This window comes from Notamacropus eugenii, chromosome 1, assembly GCF_028372415.1.
Source record: "Notamacropus eugenii isolate mMacEug1 chromosome 1, mMacEug1.pri_v2, whole genome shotgun sequence".
In the NCBI taxonomy this organism is placed as follows: domain Eukaryota; kingdom Metazoa; phylum Chordata; class Mammalia; order Diprotodontia; family Macropodidae; genus Notamacropus; species Notamacropus eugenii.
Window position 1 is genome coordinate 636,288,708 of NC_092872.1, and position 15,706 is coordinate 636,304,413.

The window sequence follows — 15,706 nt, forward strand, 5'->3', positions numbered from 1 at the left end:
CCATCTGCAAAAGCGAGCCTGGTCCCATATCCTATTTTCATAATCACACTTTAGAATTTACTTTCTCACAAACCTGTGGAGGGGTGGGTGGTAACATTATTTCTCATTTCATATGAAGACTCAGGCTTAAAAAAATGTTATCTACAATGGATACTGAAGTGAATGGCAAAAATGTGGTGACAGGGCTGTAGAGAATATAATCCTGTTGTACCTGTTATTTTTTTTTAAAAGCACCTGAGGAAACATAGCCTTTAAAAGGTCCTCCTCAAACTAAGGATCTTTCATACGTATCATGGGAGATTCTGACGCAAACATAGAAATAACATTGTATAATATATTTGTGTAGCATGGTGTAGTAGCAAGCTAGAGGCTAGGAAGCCCTGTTTAATTACTGCCTCTGACACAGACCGTGAGCATGCAAATCACTTACCCTGTTAGGGCTCTAGACAAGGGCTTCTTAAAACTTTTTACTACTGGAGACTCCTTCAGCACTTCTTAAACAGTGAGTCTAGATGGTTTAAGAACCACTGCAGGATCCAGACAACTCTTAAGAGTAGAACATCCAGACAAGGGGCTGTACTGCATCAATAGGGGTGGTTTCTCCTCCTGACACTTTCCTATACCAATAAAATAACAAAGCTAGTTGCTACTCATACTCTAATGATATAATGAATATCAGTATCAAGGAAGCAAAAACAGGGAAACAGGTCATGGACAAAACCTTGAATAGAGAAGGTTTTTATTGAAGGTTCTTCAGATACTCCTGTCTGAGGATGGCATTGCATTGGTTGCATGTGACACTATAGGGCTGCTTTAATAAGATCTATGAACTCTCTGGAACTTTAGAGCAGAAATTCTTAACCTGGGGTCTGTGAACTTTCTAAATAAATATTTTGATAACTATATTTCAACATAATTGGTTTCCTCCGTAATCCTACGTATTTTATGTTATGCATTTTAAATAGTTATTCAGAGAAGAGGTCTATAGTATTCATGTTGCCAAAGGGACCAAAAAACCCCCAAACCACAACAAAACATAAAGATGACAGTTCCTCTGTATTCTACCCTGTTCACAATACGTATGCTGCTCACTAGAACACTTTTATAGTTAGCATTAAAAAAAAGACTTCTTAAACTAGGCCACTGAATTGGTCAGTTTCTTAAAGGAATAGAAAAATTTCAAATGGAACAATGTTTAAGAGATACTGAAACTCAAAGGTTATTTCAGGTTTGAAACGGAAAATATCTGTTAATTAAATACAATGGAATTAAATCCTTTATTTCTATCACCCCCAATGCAAGTAGTATAAAAACTTGAGAACTTATTAGAAAAACATTAAGCAAATCAGATACTGAGCAAAAAAAAAAAAAAATCAGAGAACCAGACCTTTATCATAATGCTAAGACCCAAGTTCTGTAACAGGAAAAAGGCTACCTGTTTCATGAAACAGAGATGATTCTCCACAATCACAGCTTTAAAATTATTAACAATTCTGCTCATAAACTTATAGTACATAATTAAGATGTACATGAACACTTTAAATCTTGCAACCTTTCTGGACTTTGCAAAACTTTTGTTCACTACCATATGAATATATTTGGGAGGAAAAGTTCGTTTACAATTGTAAACATTAAATAATAAAATAGAAGGCTATGCTTTATAAGTTAGTATCAAATTTCTCATAGAGAAACCAAATAACAAACAATATTTGCTATCAAGGATAGGTGTAAAGTCTTTTACATGTCTTCTCTTTCAAACTGATTTTTTCATTCAGAAAAATTAAATTAAGTATGTGCTGCATTCACAAATGATGTCCGTGCTTTAGACATTCTTCGAATCAGAGCTTCTTGTCTCTTTCTCTGAATCTCTTCTGGTGAATACTTTCTATTTTTTTCTTCTTCCTCTGCAAATCAAAAAAAGACTAATTTAAAAATTTTTAAATGAATATGGGAAGTATCCTTTCAAATACTCCTACTCTGTACTTAAATCTACCATACTGTTTTACCTAACAGAAGTAAATAAAGGTTGAGTGCTACAGGAAAAAAGAAAACCAATGAATAAATCTTTGTATTGCTATGAGTTAATGGGAATGTTCACTACCTTCAAATAACATCTGACTACCCACCAATTGTGACAAATTAATTGCATCTAGTTTCTGTGTTCTACAATATTAAAAATGTAAACTGGAACTACAAAATGTGAAAATTTAATTTTTAATATTAAGCACTTATATTGTGCACAAAACACTGTACTAGGTACTGAGATTGAAAAAAAAATAGTAACAAAGAACCTACAAAAATTTTGACAGTCTTACGTTGGGAGATACCATTTTTACAACTCTTTTCTCCATCAGGCTTTCAAATTCAAGCATTAATTTGTTGCTCAGGAAAGAACTGTTTAGAGTGATTTTTAAGATTAGTTATCTTGATAAATGTATTTTTGACCACTTGTTGCTCTCTCAAGGTCAAAGCAACAGGTGAAATTTATAGCACTGTTACCTGTTTTTAAAATTCAAAATTTTTAAAAATTCACTTTTTGGAAGCCTTTTATCATTACATCACATCTTTGTATTATTGTACAAGTGTACAGAACTTTATATCACTATACTAGCGTTCAAGATATATGTCATCTCTTTTCATCATTTCTGGAGAGACAACCCTTGCCTGGACTGACTTTATGGTACTCAAAGACTACAATATATATCTTAAAATTATCTTGAATATTAAATATTTATTATTTTAAATTTATCTTAAAATTAATGTCAGAAAATAATAAAAAAAATCTAAGGGATCTAAAGTAAAACTTAATGTTTTTAATCATATTAAGGCATAAATGTATTCCTATACAGCATATACTTTAGGTATACGACTTCAGAAAGCCATGTCAGAAAACTGGCCCAAGTCTTTTCAAATAAAGTCGATAAGGAAAAAAATCCCACTAATTAACACTCAATTCCACCATGTAAGGAGACAAAGACACTGATTCTCAATATTTAATTCTGAAAGTTAATCAAAATAAAAAAAAAGTGAGCTAAATTTTATTCTGAGTTAGACCCTGGATAGTCTAAAATACTGCACTAACATAATCTGGCAGAAATTTGTGTTTTCTATAGAATCATAATATTTAAATTAGTAAAACTATTTCTAGTTTGAATATTCCTTTTTGATGAAAGACTATCATGCTTAATATATTCTATGAATATGCACAACATTGTAATTACAGAATAAAGTGGTCTACTTCACGTTAGCTTTACAAAACAGTCAACAGAAATTCCTAATATTATCAGCAAGAATATAATTTAATTTAGACTAATATCTGGGTAACTGTGTCAGAATTCCAATGATTTTAATACAAATTGGACGAGTCTTTGGTAGGTAAATAGCCTTCACAACCAGGACCAGGCCATACCTGTTATGTCTATTTCCTTTATTATCAAAAGTAAATTTTTTTCCTTAAAAGATTAGCATGATCTTTACAATAAGAACTAACTCAATGCCAAGTAACAATCACAAAAAGAAATACTAAGAGAAACTTAGAATTTAAAAAAAAACGTTATAGTTAATTTTTAATTATCCAAATCTGTACGATTTAACAGGGGTGCTTGGTTAATCCAAAATGGCAAACAATTCAGCATGCTATTAACATTTGGTTTGGGAACTAACTTCCAGTAAAAGTACAAGACAAATAATTTATTATTTCCATCCCATCTCAGCTCAACCCTTTTAAGTTCTTATAATATACACATGAAAAAAGTGCATTATCTCAAGTTTACTGCAAAGCACTACAGAAATGCCCTCTTAACCTCTAATACAAAACAATTTCAAATCAGCAGTTATTTTTATGAAGAGGAAACTGAGACTTAAAGAGGTTGTGCTTGGACAATACAGGTAATAATTGGTAGATCCAAGACTCAAATACAGACCCTCTGGACTTCAAATCAATTGTTTTTCTCACGGTATCATGTCTTAAGTAGGTAAATCCCAGGGAGTTTACAGAGGCAGAAAGAAGCAAATTGACTTTTCTAGGGTCACACAGCAAGTCTTAAGGAGAAAATGTCCTGATAGAAACTGTCTTTGTACAAAACATGCTGCCTTCTCTCTGCTACGTAGAATAATTTTATAGCTGGATGACTGAATTATTACAGCTATAAATGTCTCACCTCACCTCTATCCCCAGCATGACAATTATACTATAAGACAACAATTCTTAAAATAACATTTTTGTACATACCTTTTGTAGGTAGTTTACAGGATTCAGAAAATTGCCTCTTCAAAAGTTGCTGCGGCACAGTCTCCCCAAGTAAAGAATTTACACACTGAGTTTTGTTTTTCTCTGAATGCTGTAAAATTCTGGTGTCAGATATGCTTCCTGATGGTATGCTACTGTGACTAAATTGAGGAAGAGTCTGAGGATTTTTAATCTTTGTGAAAGAGTAATCAGAGGATGTTGGAACTGATGTTTTATTAACATGACAACCAGTCTGGGTTGTTCTACTATGAGATAGACTCTGATTGTGTAAATTTCCTGAAGGAATATGTGTATATGTGTAGCCTGAACTTATTTCCAAACTTAAATTTCCTGTAAGAACTGAGGACTTGTTCACCCCTGCTGAAACATTAGAATTATTCCAAGAAACATGTTGATTACCGTTCTGATAAGTTGGGTACTTGTAGTCTTTACTCAGATTTTTAGTACTTGTAGAATTAGTAAAACTTCCATAATTTGTACTGTCTTTACACGTTAACTTGCCTGTTTGTACTTCTCTCAATGATGTTCTATGTGCAGAAATATTATCCATGTTCAAATGCTTACATTGCAGCAACTGGTGTCCTTTTTCAGATGTAAATGAATTAGTTTCCATCCCCAAATAGGAATTATAATTGACCTTCTGTTTATTTTCAGGCCCCTGGCTGTCTTTTTTCAAGTCTTGTTGCTGGGTCAGCTTTTCTACATGGTCACATGCTTGGTAAAGCAAATCATCATCATCATCATCTGCATCCCAAGACCTCTCTAATTCATGACATGTTTCAATAACTTCACTAGCAAGCTTAGGATCACTCCAGTCATCAAATAAAGAACATTGCTTTGGTGCATCCTCCTGATTTAAGTTACAAAAATTGTTTTCATTAGATATTCTTGTAGAGTTATTAGCATTTCTTTTAGCAGACACATTAAATGACTGATAATAGTTGGGTGGATTTTTGCCATCTCGGCCAGTTTCTAATTGAAGACTGGTACATCTTGCAACCAAAGTAGCCTCCTTTGCAGAAACTTTCATATTTGATCCAAATTTAGGGTAAATAATCTCCTTTGTCTTCTGGATATTAGATGCAACTGAAGGCTCAGGATAATCAGGAATTTTGATGGGAGAACTTGTCTTACTAAAGTTTCTCTCATATTTCACTTCACTCTCAGTGGGTACCAATTGCATTGGCTCATTATTTGGCTTTGGAGGAAACAGACCTTTGATAGGATCAGAGAAATTTTTGTTATTTGTATCTGAAGAAAGACCTTGAAAATTTTTTGAAAGACTTTTACTAATAGTCAAATCTCCATTTATTCCTGCCTTGGCTTTGTCAGTTTTACTGGCAGGAAGTATTAAAATATCATTCTGAACAGTTGGCTGAGAAGTATTAGAAGTAGTTAAAAGTTCAGAGGCTTGAGAAATTTGCATAATGAAAGAGTCATCAGTTAGCATGTGTTCCCAGTCATCATCATCATCATCAAAATCAATGCTAGCATCTAACTCCCTAGGTTTAATCTCTGACTTTGCAATAGAGGAAGTTACACTTGACTCTGCCATTACAAGGGAGTCTGATGCAGCAGTAACCGTCACTGGGCATGAAGTTTTATTCATGTGTTTCTCAGTGACCGCAGTTTCAGTAGAACTGTCTATCTCTTCTTTCAAAGTGTTATTCTTGCCATGGATACTATGATTAGTAGCGAAAGAAGCATTTGACAAACCTTGGCTAAACTGTCCACTACATTTCTGAGTCGAACCATCAAAAAGAGCAATAAGGGATGCTTCAGCATTTGGGTCAAAATGAGTCTGACTGTTATTTTTATACTGTTCTTTCTCAGACATACTGGAGTTCCCTTTTAACGTCACAGCAAAATCTGTATGAGGAACTTCATCAGAGACTGACTGAAGGGCTTGTACATCCTCTTTATGATTATTTAAAATCTGTGCTTTGGAAATTGTCTGGACAAAATCATGAGTCTCACTGTCTTGTTCCTGTCTTACATCTAGCTCCACCATGTTTTTATCAAATTGTTTAGCCAACTTTATAAGTTCTTCTTCGCTACTTTGTGCTTTAAACCTGTAAAATAACCATAAAGAAAAATTAAGATACTTAAGAACTAAGTCTAAATAGTTTTTTTAAATTACTGTGAAGATGAATATTTTAGTATAGCTTAAACACCTCAATATCTTCAAACTAAATTTAAAAACAGGAAACTAAAGAGAAATGTTAAATCTGGCAATATATTAATAACTTAAACATAAATTTTCATTATCCAGTTCCCATCAGCTTAGAACAACAAAATAAAGAACTTACTTTACATAACTAGTTCTAGATTTCATTTTTGTTATATCAGGAGTACATGGAATCGCATCTTCACCAATCCACATGTCTAGAAGGGAGTCTGTTGTTGGTTTTTCACCCTTGAAAATGAGATTCACAAATGCTTACAATGATTGTATTTAATATCTTAACAGTATGAATTACAAATAGTTTATCTTTTACATAAGGAAAAGAGAAAATGAATTCCCTAGAAATAAGAAACAATGGTGATGTAAGTAAAGTTCAAAAAAGGGAAAAATTGATATTTTATAAAATCAACCTTGAACATAATGTAAGCTTATTTGATATAACTTAAGTCTCATTCTCCCTCTCTCTCCCTGCTTCCCTATTTCAACCAAGCTGGCACTGCAACAGCTACAGAATGGAATAATCCCAAGCTCTAAAAGTTCTAACCTGCTTTGTTTCTAACCTGGGTCAACTGGCCCTACTTTAGGTAGACTGGGGGCATCTATTGGGGTTTATCATAATAACAGTGTCAAACTTAGGGTTGACACCCAATCCATTTTACCCTCATCTAGCTCAGAACTCTTAAGCTCAAGTGATTCACTAGCAAGGGCCTCCCTGTTAAAAGGCATTATAATTACGTGCCACTATGCCCCACTGAAGTATTTCATTATGGGTTTATCTACTTTGGATGGAAAAAATAGTAGAAAAAGTAGTAAAATGTTCGAAGGGTACTGAATTAGAAGTCAGGAAATGTGAGTTCTATCTCAGCTTTGCCAACAAATGGTCATGTGTTCTTAAAACACTTCTTTCATTTCATTTAATTGAAGTATTTCATTTTGTATCAACTAATATCGATACAGAATTTATGATAAAAGAACTTGAAAATCATGTAACAGCTAGAATTTTTATAGTGCTTTGAATTTTGTAAAGTGCTTTACATGACTTTTTACTTAGTTTATAAGGTAAGTGATTATTATCTTCATTTTCTAGTTGAGAAAATTGAGACTCAGGAAATGAAGTAACTTGCTCAAGGCCAAACTAAGTATCTGAAGTGGAATTTGAATTGGGGGCTTCCTGTCTCCAAGTTCAGTACTCTAGCTATGGTGCAACTTAGCTGCCTAGGACTGGAGGGTTAGCTGCCATTATTTTTGTCTGATGCAATAGTGGATTACAATTTAACAGGAGATTACAACTCTAAACAAGTATGAAAACCAACCCATCATTAAAAGCAAAAAACAGCATTTTGGAAAGATATTTGTCAGAAGTCATCAACCTTTCAATAGTATAGGTACTGTTTTTTTATCTGTGTATGTATGGGGGTACATCTTCATTATGTGCCTCCATGCATGGAATTTACTGGTATACATTGTTGTGTTCATCCTTCATTGCACAGACAGTTTTGAAAGTAATGTATGGAATTTTAAAAAAAGGTGAAGTTGAAACTTTTAAAAACAATCATCTTTTTGTGTTCTGCTGAATACATGAAAGTGTTCCTTTTTTGGTATTTAAACTCATAAATTTAAAAATCACAAAAAAACGCCAATTTAAAAAAATAAATTAAAATTTAAAAGCAAAAATTCAGGCTGCTGCTACTTTATGTGAGTTATAATTTCAGGTCCATTTAGGTAGGGCGACCAAAACTTTACTCAAATATCTATCAATGTTTAGGCTGTACAGTCCAAAGACATTTTTTTGTGCTTCTTTGATTCATATGAAACACACACAATTAATGAAGATCTTTTTGTTAACTTTTTAAGGAAAATGGCAATATGACATAAATGCTACTTAACTAATTATTTGTAAAATGAATTTCTAAGACAAATATAAGATGCAGAGCTTATTTGTTATTTCAGGTATTTCACAGGATTCAGGAAAACTCTTTCACTCTCCTGCCTCCCTCACTAAATTGCCAATGTTCTTTTAAGCATATGATGAAGATGCTATCACCTACTAGTGAATATACATCGTGCTTCTTTCAGTGTGGACACCCTACAGAAAAATGGCAAAAAGGCAGATATAAGTGCTTAGTTTTAAGACAAAAGGAATCTTCCACTGAGTTGTTACTATTTCTTGACAATCTAATAGAATATAAAGGACATGATTTAATTGTTTCCTGACATTACAGATATTTGGCATTTTAACTTCACTCATACTAGTAACAGGAACTGAAGGGAGAAGAGGGAAATACAATTTTTGTAAAAACTTTCATTTGGTAAAAGATTCTAACACACAACTAAGGTCTTTAAGAATCAGTATTAAGAACAACATTTCTGAGTAGATGGAGGTTAGGGATCTGGTGTAGATATAGGCAAATACTTTATGATGTTGTTTAGATTTAGTTTCCTGTTCTATCTAGAACTTGAAAAACACGATAATTAGTTAAAAAAAAATCAGAGGGATTTTGACAATGTTTATATGAACTAACATAAGCCAATCAGAGAATTTCAGAGTTGGGACTATAAAGGTCATTTAGTCTAACTGGCAGTTGAACAAGAATCCTAAACCTAAAACATCCCTTACAAGTAGAGCTGAGAACACAGGTCTACAAAGTAATCCTTCTTGTCATTATTTTAAATACAGAGGTGAGAAAATAATTATTTGTATGAAGGGCAACATAATATTGGGAAACCTTTTCCTACTTAACAACTATATAGTGTTTCATGGTTTACAAAGGTCCCTCTTCACAGCAATCTCTTGGGAAAGACAATGTGAGAATGATACCCATTTTACAGATAAGGGAAGTGAGGCTCCCAGACATTAAGTGACTTGACTAGATATACTGAGTTAATAAGTGTTTCAGTAACAAACTATAAAGTTATTAAATTGTATTTACCTTAGGAGCAATACGGTTAACAATATCTGAAATTGCAACACTACATCTCCTGTCAAGCTTTTTATTTCTTCTTTCATCTAAAAACGAAAAAGCATTTCAATAAGTTATGAAAGAACATTTAAGTTGTTAATACTATGACCCTTTGAAAAAGGAATTTAAATAGCTTGCTTTAAGTCCATGACTAGTCCATACCACAGTATGCTTTTGAGAAGGATCAATATTGTCATAAAAATATTTGCTCTGTACAAGTTTCTGACCTCACTTACCAAATAATTACCATTCAAGCCCAACTATCAAATATTATAAAAAATCAGTTTTATATAAATTTTTTCCAATTACAAGTTACCTAATCGACAGGTCGTTGGAGAATTTGGATCCCAAAATATTTCTTGCTGTCCATCAGTATCATTACATGGGGAACTGAAGACAGGTGATCGAAAACTGGATTGCAACAATCTCTTTGGAGTTTTATACAAGCACATTTCTGTATAAATATAAGATATAATTAAAATAAACATTACATTTAAAGGACTACTTATATGAGCAATACAATAACTAAATAGCTTTGATTGGGTTACTCTGTAGATATGGTGATAATTTCCTTCCAAAACAATAAAGAAGGTTGTGATGTTTTATATATCAATGTATAACTAAACACCAGGAAAATCTAAATATTTCTGCATCCCTGGCCAGAAACATATTTGAGTGCAGTCAGACAGATATACACACATATGCATATATGTACATACATATATATGTGTGCATACATACATACACATACGTAACACATATATACATATATGTGTGTATGTGTAAGTCAATAGTTTCTTATTTATTATCAATGAACCATTTTATAAGTTTCTGGTTCAAAAAGATTTTGGAATACTTATTAAGAATCAAAAAGATATTCCCCCCACACACACATATACAATATGAGCATCACACACACTCTCCTATCAGGGGTTGTATGGCGGGTTCTTCTATTAAATGGATTTAATTTTCCCCACTTTTGAATTTATAACCTAATGTCTCAGTTTCGGGAGAAGGGGTTAAGAATCTGAACCACTACACCTCGAGGACGAAAACCTCAATATTACAAGTTGTCCTAAAAAAAACTTCTTCCCTTATAGGATTAAAAAGCACGTGTACACTACCGGGGTTCATAGGTAAAAAACACTTAACTGGAACATTGGCTGCATGTTCGAAGGCAAATTTAAAAGAACAAGGAAGACTCTGGGACTCCAGAGACAACCACCTGCGTGCAGCTCGTGATTACGCTTGTGAAGGAAGGCGTCTTCCCACCTCGCCCCAGGGGGAGGGCGGGCTGGGGCGGGCACGTGGCGCTCCCTCCCCTCCCCCGGACCCACCCATCCCAACGTGGCTGCGGCCGGCGTCTGGGGTAAGCAGGTCGGGGCACCCGGCGGGCCACAAGGCTTCCGTCCCTCCCCCAACAAGCCCGCCGGAAGCCGCGGGGCCCCAGGCCGGGCGTCCGTCCGAGGGCCGCACCGCGCTTCAGGCTCGTCCGCGGGAAGGGAAGGGGTGTTTTCTGAGTGAACGAGCGGGGCGCCCCCATCCTGAACCCCGGAGGCGCTCGTGCGGCCTGCCTCCCCGCAGCAGCGTGGGCCCCTCGTCGGCAGGGCCGCCCAAGGCCTCACCCTCGGCACTTTTACTGACAGGAGCGCAGCTCTCCGAAGCCTGGGCCACTTCTCTCTGCGCCCGCCTCCGGCCCCGCAGACGCCGCCCGGGCCCACCGAGCGGCCTGTCCTCATCCCCGGCCAAGGGGGTTGTCGGCGGAGGCGGCGGGGCCGGCGACCCTTTGGGGCCGGGAGATCCGCCGAGCTTCCTCCGCCGACTCAGCATCGTCCCCCAGCCGGGGCCTCCCCCTCCCGCTGCGTGCTCTTTCTCTTTCTTCTCCCTTCACATCTTTCCCGGGAGGTGGGGGCAGGGGAGAACACCGGCACTACCACCAAGCGAGGGCCTTCGCTAGCGCCTTCGCCATCTTGACCGGACCGGCGGCTTAAAGGGAAGCTGATGATTGGCTGCCGCTCCCCGGAGGGCGGGATGAGGGCCTTACGTCACGCCGTACGTACGCACGCAGCCCCGCGGGCCGGGGGCGGAGGAGAGCTCCCTGCCTGCCGTTAGAGCGGAGGAGGAGCGTTGCCCTTTCCCCTTCGCTGTCTCTAGCCGCGTCCTGCACTCCTCCGTCTGCCCGGTGTCCCCGAGTGGGGCGTGTCCTCCTGTCCCCCCCCCCCCCCCCCCCCAAGGGCCTCACGCGGCTAACTTCGGTCCCTTACAAGCACAAGAATAGCTGACATCTATAAAGAGCTTCAAAGTTTGCGAAGCACGTTATTCACCCCAAACTACCCCCACCCCCAACGCACACCCCATGCCACGTGTAATGCTCCCGCGAGTCAGGCGGAGGTTGTTAAACTTACTTTTATACCGTGAGAAGGTTTACAGCGAGGTTAAGTCACGGGACGAGGGCTGCACAGCTGCAAATCGCATCTGGGTGTTGTGCTTCCACAGACACGCGTGGGTTTGCTATCTAGCCGCTGGTGCGGAAGCGTGCCCATCTGCACACGCACTGTGCGGGCCCTACACGCACACCAGAGTAGCGGTATGTCCAGCGGGGAGGTCTCGGCGTGTGTGGGAACTGGGTTTAAGGGAGGCAGGGCTGGACAAAGTCCTCAGCTCCACTCTGCCTGCCAGGGTCATCCCGGGCGGGCCGGGCGGCCGGACAAAGGGCAGGGCAGCGGGCCCAGGCACGTGGATGACCCTGGTATCTTCAACGCCTGACCAAGCTCTAGGCCCCTCCTCGCGCAAACTGTTCTCATCCGGCCATTCCCTCAGGGGAGGTCGTCACGTGCTTGGGGTAGACACCCCCCTAACTCACCTGTGGTGCCAGGCCCTCCAACCAACCTGGCTGAACCTGCCTGCCAAGGTAATTTTACTTGGGTGCGGCCACAGGTGAGAACTGAGCGCCCAGGGGACACCAAAGCCTTGAAAAGAGTTGGGCAAGTCCTGGCACCAGAGGAGCCAGCCCTTCTTGAGCACCGCTTACATGCCAACGTACCGCACACGTACATGTGTGTGTGCACACCTGCATACAGAAGGACATACACAGTTTACTTTTATTCCTAAATGTTTAATATCTCTTGTTTGCTACATACTGATTATATGAGTAGCCCTAGGTAAATAACGTGCAAGCTACCATTTATATCCGATTTTAAGGTTCACAAAGCACATCTTTAGAAATGTTATCTTTAAAAGTATTATATTATTTAGAAATATTTTATCTTCAAAACAGTTTGGGAGATAGGTGTTATTATTATTATCCTCAGCTTACAGATAAGGAAACTGAAGCACTAAAGGTAAAGTAACTTGGCCAGGGTCATGGTTGTTGTTACCTGGGACAGGATTTGAATTCCTGTGTTCCTGCCTCTAGGCCCACAGAGCCACCCAGCAGCCCTGTGTGCTTCTAGGCTACTCAAATAAGGGCATTATTTCTGGGGAAATCGAAAATCTACATTGCTAAAGGAAGTTTCTTCCCCAGGAGCTACATTGATTTCATATAGACAGAAGGTTTGGTGATTTCATATAGACATAAATGTGCCCCCAGAACTTTGGCAAATTTTCAGAATGATTTCATTTTCAGAATGATTTTCATTTTCACTCTGTGAAAAATCATTTTTTAGAGTGATTTTCTGACTTCTGATTTTCTCAGTGATGCTCAGAGTGAATTCATTCATTGTCATACACATCCTTGTTAGTAACTCTCCAGTCACTGAGATCACAGATCACATAAATTTAGGAGCTGGTTTATATATCCATCTAGGTGTTGAAGTGGATAGAGCACTGGGCCTGAAGTTGGGAAGATCCAAGTTCTCATCAAATCAGATCTCAGAAACTTACTAACTGGGTAACCCTGGGCAGCTCACTTAACCCTACTTCCTTCAGTTTCTTCATCTATAAAATGAGTTGGAGAAGGAAATGGCAAACCACTTTGGCAAGAAAACCCCAAATTGGATCATGAAGAGTTGGACCAGATTGTAATGAATGAACAACACTAGGCAATAGGTAATGAGGTCATTAATTAGGCTGGTGCCTATGTGAGTGAAGGGATGGAAGAGATACTGTGTAGTAGAATTTATAAGACTTTTCAACCGATTGAATATGGATATTGGGAATCAGGGTCAATGATGTTGCCATGAGAAAGAAATAAAGAAGTTAAAAAAGGATTAGATTTCATGGGGAAGGATGATGTTTTGGACATTAAACAAGGATTACTTTCATTAGGTACTGAAGCAGGGAGAGGGATCTGATAAATGTCATCATAATGAATAATAAAGAAAAAAGTGCTTGGCCCTATGGGATACAGTTAACTTCTGGAGATACAATTACGAAAGAGAAACCATGCTTGCTTTGAAAGAGCTTCCATTGTAATGAGTTTAGGGGGAAAGGAAAGGAAGGAAAGGGAAAGGAAGGAAAGAGGCCAGTAAAACCCAAGCCAACTGGGCACCTTTTGGCCATCCAAATTTACCTTCATTTGAAGAGGGGGAGGAAGAGAAGGGGGAGGCAGACAGGAGAGGAGAAGCTGAATTACCCACCTAGCAGGGATCCCATTCAACCAACTGCGTCTACTCACAGGATTATATACGACCTTTGTTGCCAAAGAAGGCCATTCCATCAGAGAAATGATGACATGAGTTGCACTTGCCTTTGTTTTGAGTGAGGGAGGGCTGTTCAGGTCACCAGCCTCACTTCTCCTCCAGAGCCATCTGAATTCAGTGATCAGATATTCATCAGGATGGCTAGAGATGACCCAGGATGGGCCCTCCTAGCTTTAGAGTGATTATCAATAATAACTGATTCTTTTTCTATGCCTCATTAAAGGGGCAATGCCCTAGTTACTTCTTAAACAGGCCTATTCAATGAATGGGTGTTACCTCACCCTAAGTGAATACCTGCAAAGACCTTGGCCTAAAGGCCCCAAGGCCTCCCTCTGCATCCTGGATCATCTCCAGTCATCTTATTGAATATCTAGTCATTGGACCCAGATGTCTCTGGAGGAGAAGTGAGGCTGGTGACCTGCACAGCCCTCCCTCACTCAAAACAAAGTCAAGTGCAAGTCTTGTCATCATTTCTCTGATGGCATGGTCTTCAGCAATGAAGGATGAAAACAATTCTAATGGGTGGGGGCAAGGAGGGCTGGGAACAACACAATTAGAGCAATAGCTTCTGGTTTGGTGTGTGCCCTTTCCAGGAACAAGGGTAGCCTTGTTTTGATTGGAAAGGGGGAAAGTGTGGGAGTAACATTTTAGATCCCAGAGTGGGATCTAAGGAGGTGGGGCCTACCAGGAAGGTAGTCAGGCCAGATGACAGGGATGTGATGGTAGATGAAATGATAACTGTAAGCTCCTTGGGTATGGGGATGGTGTCATATTTACCTAATACCTAGCACAGAGCCTAGCTCCATGTAGAGGTTGCTTAATAAATGTATGTTGGATTTGGATGATAAGCCACACCCTTTATCTTAAGGGAACATAGCTTCACACTGAACTGGATACTTCATAAATGGCAGGAGTGGTAGGAACAGCCAGAATTTACACCCAACAACCCCAGGGGATAGGCAGGGCAGGTATTCTCAAAGCCATTTTACAGATAAGAAATTAGATTCTGAATCCTTAAGTAACTTGCCTAAGGCTGAGAGTTGGAGCTGGAGTTCAACTACAGGTCTCTCCCAACCCCCCCAGGTTCAGCAGTCTTTCCATTATACCACGTTGCCTTCACAAAAAATAATTTCCAGTCATAGAGACAGTATTAGGTAATAGAAAGAATATAGGAATTGAAATCAAAGAATCTAGGTTTGAATTTTATCTCTGACACTTATTCGAATTGTAACATTGGACAAGCTACTTCTGTTTGGCTCTACCTTTGCGATAATTTGTTCTAAACTTAATGATCATCATCTACCTTTCCAAATGCTCATAATCCATCCATTTAATATCAGTTATGGCATGTTGCCAGGCAGGGTTATCAAACTCACCAGTTTGCGGAATCCAACCTGTTCCCTCCTTTTGAAAATTGTCCACATGCCTCTGGTATTTCTCCTGTGCTCCAAAGTTTCTCAAAGGTTTCATACAGTGGTTTAGTGACTGCCTTTATAAATTCTTTCCTAATCCTGTGATGTAATCTCTAGTTGGGTAACGAAAATAATTGAACGTAAGTAGGTGCTTTCCTAGTTCCTCTCTTATCTTTGATTTCCTTTTGACTGTTTTCTTCTCTTGCCTTTTCCAATGTGAGGATATTTCTCTGACAAAAGGCAAAACCAATCAATCAAAC

The 15,706-nt window shown here is 38.5% G+C and overlaps 1 protein-coding gene and 1 long non-coding RNA gene across 7 annotated transcripts in view; one reads left to right on the forward strand and one right to left on the reverse strand.

Moving 5' to 3' along the window:
• Nucleotides 1-722: 722 nt before the first annotated feature.
• On the reverse strand, nt 723-15,588 carry ETAA1 (ETAA1 activator of ATR kinase). Of its 4 annotated transcripts, none has more exons than XM_072635381.1 (6): nt 15,411-15,588; nt 9,711-9,848; nt 9,365-9,441; nt 6,559-6,665; nt 4,232-6,321; nt 723-1,904 (listed from the first exon to the last, which is right to left on the reverse strand). In XM_072635381.1, exons 1-6 carry the CDS (start codon nt 15,502-15,504, stop codon nt 1,786-1,788), a joined length of 2,625 nt encoding a protein of 874 aa, XP_072491482.1. In that variant the 5' UTR covers nt 15,505-15,588; the 3' UTR covers nt 723-1,785. The 4 variants fall into 4 exon arrangements, with proteins under 4 accessions (XP_072491482.1, XP_072491483.1, XP_072491481.1 ...); XM_072635382.1 differs by lacking the exon at nt 15,411-15,588 and adding an exon at nt 11,800-11,888; XM_072635380.1 differs by lacking the exon at nt 15,411-15,588 and adding an exon at nt 11,020-11,463.
• The window catches only part of LOC140520920 (uncharacterized), a 56,559-nt gene continuing 51,487 nt past the window's right edge, over nt 10,635-15,706 (forward strand). The window contains exon 1 of one of the 3 annotated variants that reach the window (XR_011972704.1): nt 10,635-10,763. This is a non-coding gene — a long non-coding RNA (uncharacterized lncRNA). Of the gene's footprint in view, nt 10,764-11,759; nt 11,982-15,706 lie in introns of those variants that run through there. The other 2 variants (XR_011972706.1, XR_011972705.1) reach the window with 2 other exon arrangements.

Coding starts and splice junctions, on each gene's coding strand:
- ETAA1 (XM_072635380.1), bottom strand. CDS start 11,224: ATGCTGAGTCGGCGGAGGAAGCTCGGCGGATCTCCCGGCCCCAAAGGG. Junction 9,849..11,019: donor TGTCAGTAAAAGTGCCGAGG/GTGAGGCCTTGG, acceptor ATATTTATACAG/AAATGTGCTTGTATAAAACT. Junction 9,442..9,710: donor TCCAACGACCTGTCGATTAG/GTAACTTGTAAT, acceptor TTTCGTTTTTAG/ATGAAAGAAGAAATAAAAAG.